This window comes from Dichomitus squalens (genome assembly GCF_000275845.1).
Source record: "Dichomitus squalens LYAD-421 SS1 unplaced genomic scaffold DICSQscaffold_17, whole genome shotgun sequence".
In the NCBI taxonomy this organism is placed as follows: domain Eukaryota; kingdom Fungi; phylum Basidiomycota; class Agaricomycetes; order Polyporales; family Polyporaceae; genus Dichomitus; species Dichomitus squalens.
This window is the reverse complement of record NW_006766899.1, coordinates 298378-306633: the sequence shown is the minus strand read 5'-3', so window position 1 is coordinate 306633 and position 8256 is coordinate 298378. Positions and strand designations below refer to the sequence as shown.

Sequence of the window (8256 nt, the reverse complement as noted above, 5' to 3'; positions counted from 1 at the left end):
CCGCGTGGCTAATGGGAAGTGGGGGGCACGACGGCGCACGGCGCGTCTGCGCTCGGTCGCTCGGTCGCTCGGTCGCTCGATCTCGAAACGGCGAGAACACTCGCCCACGCGGTGGAGGAAAACTGGGGACTCTATTCTCTATTGGTGTGGTGATGCTACTTTTGGTGTAGGTCATAGATACGTCGACGGCAGAGACGACGCGCCCCAGTCGTACCGTGCAGTGCCGTAACCGTAGCCGTACATAGCGAGTACGTCCAGACGTATCGTACCCTACTTTTTTTTTCCGAATCGTGTGCGCGAGCGTCGTCGTCGGACAGCAATCAAATGCGGATTCGTAACGGCGCGAGAGACAGAATAAGTGGGGGCGGAACGGTGGTATTATACGCGTGTGGGGCAAGACAACAACAGCCGGACGCAGCCGGCGACCAAGGGCGCAGACACGACAGACAACAACAACAACGGGTCATCGACAGGGGACAACGGTGGGGTGGGTGACATCATTAGCGAGGGTGGGGGGGGGAGGGAGCAACGTGGGATCGGATGGGACACTGGTCTCGACGAGGATATGTAAGTGTCGAGCATCGCAAGAGAGATAGAGAGGAAATTCGGACACAGGCGGAGACAAGACAGAGACAGGGACAGGGACAAATTATACAGTGAGAGGTGAGAGAAACCGGGGCGGACAGGAGAAAGAAAATCGAGATCGAATACGACAGCGCAGAACGAGAGGCGGACTATACACACTGCACGACCGAAAGACACGAACGAGAGGGGAGAGGGACACAAGACGAACTACGTACGTAGGTAAGGGAAGTAAAGGTACTCTAATTATGTACGCCGCTATATCGCGCGATGTACCTGTACTTTTGTTGTGCGACCAGGCAGTAGAGTTGGCATTACGAGCGAGCGAGCGGAAGAAAAAAAGGCGGCAGAGATGTAAACGACCCCTCCTGTCCCTCGTCGAGGCTGGCTGGCCGGCGAAATGACAGCAGGGGAACCGTAGCTGGCCGGCCAGAGGACAGCAGGGACACCGTGGCGGGCAGGAGACGTAGCAGTATAAATGGAGCACAGAGCACACGCCGGACGGCGTCGACGACAACGTGTCGAAGACCAAACGGAACACAGACCAGCAACCGTACGCTCACTGCTGCTGCTGCTGCTGCTGTTGCTGCTGCATGCCAACGACATACTGTTGCGCCTGCGCGTACTGCGCATACTGCTGCGGCTGGTACGCGTACGCGGGCGGGCTCGCCATCGCGCTCTGGTACGTCGGCGGCTGCGCGAACGCGGCCTGCTGGGCCTGCTGCTGCTGCTGCCCCGCAAACGACTGCTGGGGCGCGGGCGTCCGCGGCTGGCTCGGCGTGCCCGAGACCGAGTTCGACGCCGAGTGCGACGGTGTCGCGTGCCGCGACCGGTTGTGCTGCAGGCACTCGTGCTGCCCGCTCGCGAGCAGCGCGAGCCCGATCGCGCCGTGGTCGCCCGAGTGCTGGTAGTGGTACCCTGCGCGCCCCGCGTCAGCTCCGCGCTCCCTCCAGACCAATCAAAAGCGAACAAAGAGACTCACGCAGCCCGTTCATGTTCTTGTACCTTCTCTGGCATTCGCCGACGCCGCACGCGTACGGCCTCAGCCGCCGCTCCGCCTCCTTCTCGACCTCGCGCAGCTCCGCGTCGCTCAGCGTGACCTCGCCCTCCGCGCCCGTCGCGCCCTGGCCGCCCTGCGCGCGCGCCTTCTCGCTGCGCTTGCTCGCGAGCAGCTCCTGGAGGTGCTCGAGGTCCTTCGGCGGCGCGAAGTTGCAGCTCCCGTGCGTCATGTGGTACTTGAGCCCGTTCGCCTGCTTGTACGACTTGTTGCAGTTCGGCTTCGGGCACTTGAACGGTTTCGAGAGCAGCAGCGACGACGCGGGCCGCGACAGCGTCGTCGACGCGCGCGCCGTCGAAGCCCCCGCGTTCGCATTCGCGCCCGAGCTGGACGCGGACGCGCCCGCGCCGGACGAAGAGGAGGACGCGTGCGCGTTCGGCGCGCCGTTCCTGTACCCCGCGCCAGATCCGCCCGGGATCGGCGAAGCCACGCGGGAGGACGCGGGTGTGCTGTCCGGCGTGTTGCCCGCGCTCCCGCTGAGGAGCAGCGCCGTGGGCGCGCACACCGTCTGCCCGTTCTGACTCGCGCTGCCGCCGCCGTTCATCGCACCCAGCGTCATGCCCTGCTGCATGAACATCGCGTTGGGCCCGGAGCCGAGCGGCGCCGCGCCGGGGAGGAGGCTCGAGTAGTCGGAGTAGCCCGCGTACGCGTTGAACGCGTCTTCGGCGCGCGCCGCGGACCCCGCGGGGGCCCCGCCCATGCTCGAGCGGAAGCCGCCGAGGGCGGCCGAGTGGGCGCTGCGCGAAGGCAGCACGGTCGCGGTCTCGAACGCCGAGATGGGGGACGCGGGCTGGCTCTGGTGCGGGGACGAGGCGGCGGAGTACGCGGTGGGCGAAGGGTAGCCGGAGAGTGGGGTGGAGATGGGGGTGTCTGGAGGGGAGGGCGCTCCGGACGACGGGGCGCTGGCGTTCTGATCGACGTCTAGTTCCATATCGTCGGGGTCGAATCCCTGGTAGGCGATAGCCTGCTGCTGCTGTTGCTGCTGAGTCTGGATGCGCTGGGGCTGTTGTTGCGAGGAAGTAGAGGGAACGCCGGCTCCGTCGGGGAAATATGACGCTACAGCCTGCTGACCTGCGGAGTTGGGGAGAGCGGCGGACGTCTGAGGAGGGAGCTGCTGAGGAGCGTAAGGGTCGAGGACAACGACATGGCACTCTTCGAAGTGCTCGACGAGGGCGTGAAGATCGGTGAGGTTGAGTCCACAGCAGGTGTAGTCGCGACACTTGGTGTTCGTGTCAGCCGACCAAGTCAGTATCTGGGAGAAGTCCGTGTTACTTACGAGCTCATCTTGCCTCTCGAGCATGGCCAGGGCATTCACGATAGGACCCCGGTCGCTCTCTACCGACGAGGACATTTTGGTGAACTTGAAGTCATTGGGACTGAATAGGAGTGATTAGTGGAAGGCCGTTCGACGTGAAAGGCGGCAAGGATGTGGCGAAACAGGTGATAACCGCTCATGCACGATATGCCGACAGTCGGGTGCGAGAGCGGAAGGGCGATCCATGAAGGAGTGTGCACGGGAAGCGACCAAGCACAATGGAAGAAATGATAGGCGTTAGGCGGGATCACATGTGGAGACCGCCAATCCGACCAGGACGCCAACAATCACATTGCCGAGATGGTGGGATGCCAAACGAAGGATGAAGCCAGGAATGAACACTCACTCTAATGGGCCAAGGAGCTGGCCAGGAGACATGCCAGGGTAGAAACGGCTGCCGAAGGAGCCAGCGCGGAAGGATAGAGGGGAACCACCGAGGATGTGCCGGGTCAGGGAGGAGGCGGCATTAAAGGAGCCGTTCTGGCCAGTGAAGGAGCCGGAGCCCATGATGAAGTCCTGGGGGTCGGCGGAGTTGTAGGATATTGGCTGTGCGGTAGCCATGGCTGGTAAAGTATGCGTTGGAGTAGAAGAGATGTTGGGTGCGGACGAAGCTGGTGCGAGAGGTCGTGAGAGAGGAGGATGGAAGAGCGGAGGAGGGTCTATATGAGCAAAGCAGGAGGCAGGAGGAGTGTAGGGCGTGCTAGGGAGCGGCGGGACACGCAGAGGAAAGTGCGCGGGATGAGGGAGGAAGAGGACGGCGGGATGAAGTCGAGAGACTGGGGAGATGAGCGATCTGCCGAGTGCGACGACGACTATCCGTAATATACTCTCCTCTCCCACCGCCCACCAAGTCGACATCCCCAGCAGCCGCCCGCCAAACACCCCCAAACACCAGTCACAGTCACGCCCCCTCCAGTCGCCCGCCCGCCCGCCCGGCTCAATGGCTCCCGCGTCCGGCACTCTCCGTACGGCAACCCCCAGTCGCCGACCCGAGCCCCTGCTGACTGCTCTTCGCGCGCGAGGGGTTGGACAGCCTCTCGAGCGCGGACAACGGCCGCGGGGCACTGCTCCCTCCACGCCAAGCATCCGCGATCCAGGCCGACGTCTGCCAACTATGCTCCCCCGCCCCCTCGGTCCACCATCCCGCACCGCCCATGCGCCTCATCTCGCAGCCAATGCCCTCTGCCCACCCGCCCCGACCACTCCCAATGCGATCCCCCACACGCTCCTCCCAAGGCGCCGCCGCGCACGTCCACCCGCCCTGCCTCCTCGTCAGCCCGACAGCTGTCAGGCTGAAATCCCAATAAGTGAACTTGGCCTTCGTGCCGTCCTGTGCACAGGCGCATCCGCGAGCCCACCTTTCCGCCCCCTGGCAAACCATAGTCATCCAGGAAACGTCTGACGCTGCGCCCTGCGGACCGTGCACGCGTTCGCGTCCCGAGTCTGCAGAGACGTACCGTACATGCACATACGCCCTCCCGTCCCTCCCGCGTTCCCAGCACCCCTCCGAGCCGTTTCATTGTCCGCCCAGCCGTTCGCACACGCGTGGCCAAGACGCGAGACCTTCGAGCTCAGACCACACTGCACCGCGCCTGGGGCACGCTTCCTGATCCCCATCTCCGCACACGGCGCGCACGCGCGAGTGTCCCGGTGACAGTGACGCTCGGAACGCGGGCCAGCGTGCCGCACTGGCTGCACACAGGACACACTCGATGCGTCGTCGGCCGCCCCCCCAACGGTGCACGTTGCTGGTCACGCTTATACCGTCGTCGCGCTGTGGGAATGCTCGTCTCAGATGGCAGAAATACCTGCGAGCGTCTCTTGGCACTTGTGTCCCGGATAGTCGTTGACGACGACAGCATACTTAGCTATGATCCCCATCGCCAGCGGGGCCGACAAGGCTCGCCCCGGCACAAGGATGAGGATATGGTTCTGTTCACGATGCCGCAGCGATCCACTGGCACCGCGGCACGCGCATCGCACGCGCGGGGCCGCCAAGCGGATTATCTACTTGCGGACTAGGACCCAAGCTGCAGCCGGACGGCCAGTGTCGACCGCGACGATCCGGTGCGCTGCCTCGCGCCTGGCGAGCAGTGTTCTATCACCATAAGCACGCCTCGCATCGATGCGCATCCGCTGTACTCGCATGTGGCATGACCGTCTGAGGCAACTTCTACTCTTGCTACCTGCCACAGCATCATGTAGGAGGCATAATCGAGACTTTGTGCAGCTTCGGGCCCGGCAGCCCACATATCCGTACACGTGAACTTCTATGTACATCCCCCAGGGCGGCTGCGGGGTTGACGAGGACGACCGTACGCGTCCCGTAGCCGTCAGCCCACCTGCGACGTCGACCCGCGATCGTGGCAGCTCCCGTATCCACGGGCGCCCGGGCCCGTATGTACATACCACCCTGATCCTGCTGTTCGCCCGGGGCCCGACTCTGATACGCACACACTACACACGACGCCGTCGACTTTTTGCTCTGCGCGTCGCAGCCACTGGCGCCGTCGTGTGTGTGACGCCGCGATCGACGACATCAAGCATCGGACGTCGAACGTTGACGACCGCCAACGACGCCAACACCGTCGAGCTTGATGCGTCCGTGGATCATGCCACGCTCGCGTGGTGCCCTGACGAGATGCACGCGATCAGGCTCGGTCCCGTACGTATGTAGTGCCCGTTTTACTTACTTGCAGTATGTACGCAGCCGCGCACGCGGGCGCGCGGGGCCCGTCGCGTCGCGCGTGGCAACGAGGGGGCCTGACGCCGTCTCTGCACCTCGTCTGCTGCTGCTCCTGTATGTGTGCACTTGTGCGTTGCGCACGTGAGCATGCGTGCAAGGTTGTCCGCGATACGTCTGCGATCCGGGTCGAGTCGACACAAACAGCGATGGGCCACAAGCTACACAGAGTGCCGCTACGTCCCGTCGCGGGCCAGCCTGGGAGACGCTATCCTTCCGCTACGAGACAGAGAGAGAGACAGCGCAGGGCGCTCGCGCTCGAGGGGCGCGGCACGACCGCCCACGCGAGTCCAATGTTGCTGCACGACAAGGCCAGGTACGTACGCCGGGCCCCCGGAGGACCGCGGAGCCGAATTCGACTGACGGAGACCCTAGATCTGATACTGTCTCAGGCATCGGACATGCAGTTTGAACGGTATGCACAGCAACGTTGTCGCGTCGAGCACAGAAAGCAAGTACTGTACAACCCTGAGCGCTCGAGGGACGTCATAGTCGTACGCAGCGCTGGCCCAGCGTCCCTGGACAGTATCAACATGTCGTCTCCTCCAGCGCGCCGGGCACCTACGATCATGCCACCACAACAGAAGAAGAACGGCAGGACGAGAGGGGAAGGCGGGGGCATGTCCTGCGTCCCTTCGTCGCATGCACGACGTGTACGTACGCACTGCCGCATCCTCTGCTGTCCGCTCCCACCCGCCGAGCGCTCATGTGCGCATAAGGCAGACCGAGTGCTAGTCTCTGACCATGGCAGAGAACCCCGCCGTGACGACGGCATGGAGGGCGTCGGAGGCTCGGAGGCGCGGCGCGTGCGTCTGACCGCCGTCTGGTAGCCCCCGCATCCTCACCCTTCCCGCTGTTCATCCCCAAAGTGTGCGGGGCACCCGATCCCAGTGTATGTGGCCCTTGACTTGAAGGACAGTGCGGTCGCACGTGGACGGTGCGGAGATTGCGGTCGCACGCTGTGCGCGAGATCGTCCGCGACTTTCGCGATCGTCGTCGACTTCTCGAGCGTCCCCTGCGCGTTCCCTGCGTGCCAAGGGGTAGCCCGATTCCGTCCTGTCCTGAGCTGATGGCAAACGCAGGCCTGTGCGTGCTGGAGCAGATCTCTGCGCGCGCGGGACGCGTGCGCGACGGGACGCCCGTGCCATAGACTGTAGGCGATTCGCTCGAAGGCTGCAGACACGGCCCCGCCGCTCGTCATGCGAGTTACCGCTCGTTCGCGCGTTTGCGGGACGAGATGAGTTGCCGCGTGGCGGTATAGAGCCCGATTGGAAGACGGCCTTGCTGGATTCGCGAGGACTGGTAGCGCGGGGGATGCGCCTCGCATGTAAGTGTTCCCTCGTTACCTCGTATACGGTTCGAACTTTAGTACGACGTCGACAGGCCGGATGATTCTAATTCCCTGCTGAGCGCTGAGCGCTGAGAGCGGTAATCCATTGGCTGGACTTTGCTTGGGTGCGGGGCCGTGTCACAGCGCTGATGTGCGCAGGGCGTGCAGAACTTGTCCGGGGTCGTGCTGTCAGCCCGGGGTGAGCACGAGGGCTCACCTGGTGGACAGTCCGAAAGGAAACATGCAATGCTACGTTTCCGTCCGACATCAACGTGCTGTAATAGTCAACGATGGCCACAGAAAGGAATCCGGCACCCCCGCATGTAGGCACCCGAATAGCTACTCCTTCCCCTTCGAGATTCTCGTTCCCAAAGATTAGTCAAACCACGATCGGAGACACTGCAGTCAGCTCATCCACGCCGTTCATCTTCCGCTTCGGTGAGTCAGGACGCTCTGGGGATGGCATTCATAATCATACGGCTACGCCGTCCTCGGAGGGTTTCGAGACATCCGGATAACGTGCTCAGTCCCAAAAGGCAGATAGCATTCGCGCTCGAGCAGCGTCCACTCTATCCGCCTCCTCCCCTCCTGTCGCTCTAGAAGTTGCGTCGCACTACATAGCAAGGTTCGAGTCCCGCAATTCCGAATTCCGTAGCTCCAAAGAAGCTGTGCGCCCTCCCGGCCCATGATTTAGTCAGCCTCTGACTCCACTCGGCGAGTTCTTCCTCGGATGACTGAGGTAAATGTCGGCATCAGTACTGTCCGCCCGCGTACTTCTGCGTCCGAGCCAAATCGCGTCCATAAGTAAGCCGCCAGCGTCGGAGGCACGAGTCGCCTGTCCGCGTCAACCGCACCAGGCGCCGAGGACTCGGACCATTGGGGCATTGGCTGTCGATCTCGATAAGCTGATCCGAGTGAGAGCCGACGGCGGACGCCCCCGGGGCAGCGTGGCCCGCTCGCTTGGAAGGTGGGAGTTGTATCAGAGCCCCGTGTGGGATCCGTTTTCCCTGTTTTGGAGGATGTTCCTGGGATCGGTAATCGTAATCGGATGATGATCGTGATTGGATGGACAGATGGGATTGGTCTGCCGGGGTCGTCGCTGGCCACGTCGAGAGTCGCCTCTTGTTCGACCCTTCGCAGTTGCAGCTCGCTCTCAGCTTGGCTGATCTGAATATTGTGCGCCTCGTCTGGGAAGCTGGAGGCCTGGCCTGTCCACTCGGCTCCTCCTC

The 8256-nt window shown here is 63.1% G+C and overlaps 3 protein-coding genes across 3 annotated transcripts; 2 read left to right on the top strand and 1 right to left on the bottom strand.

Annotated features, from left to right (window-relative positions):
* Nucleotides 1-512: 512 nt before the first annotated feature.
* DICSQDRAFT_137081 (uncharacterized protein) lies at nucleotides 513-3350 on the bottom strand. Its single transcript, XM_007366331.1, has 3 exons — nucleotides 2916-3350; nucleotides 1565-2858; nucleotides 513-1500 (listed from the first exon to the last, which is right to left on the bottom strand). Exons 1-3 carry the CDS (start codon nucleotides 2988-2990, stop codon nucleotides 1142-1144), a joined length of 1728 nt encoding a protein of 575 aa, XP_007366393.1. The 5' UTR covers nucleotides 2991-3350; the 3' UTR covers nucleotides 513-1141.
* Nucleotides 3351-3870: 520 nt separating this feature from the next.
* DICSQDRAFT_36115 (uncharacterized protein) lies at nucleotides 3871-4221 on the top strand (the record flags this gene model as incomplete). The annotated part of the gene is made up of 1 exon (XM_007366330.1): nucleotides 3871-4221. A coding segment is annotated over one exon (351 nt), but the record flags the coding sequence as incomplete, so codon positions are not given.
* A 1005-nt stretch (nucleotides 4222-5226) lies between these two features.
* DICSQDRAFT_155538 (uncharacterized protein) lies at nucleotides 5227-5997 on the top strand (the record flags this gene model as incomplete). Its single annotated transcript, XM_007366329.1, has 2 exons — nucleotides 5227-5623; nucleotides 5654-5997. 2 exons carry the CDS (start codon nucleotides 5227-5229, stop codon nucleotides 5719-5721), a joined length of 465 nt encoding a protein of 154 aa, XP_007366391.1. The 3' UTR covers nucleotides 5722-5997.
* Between the last annotated feature and the right edge of the window lie 2259 nt (nucleotides 5998-8256).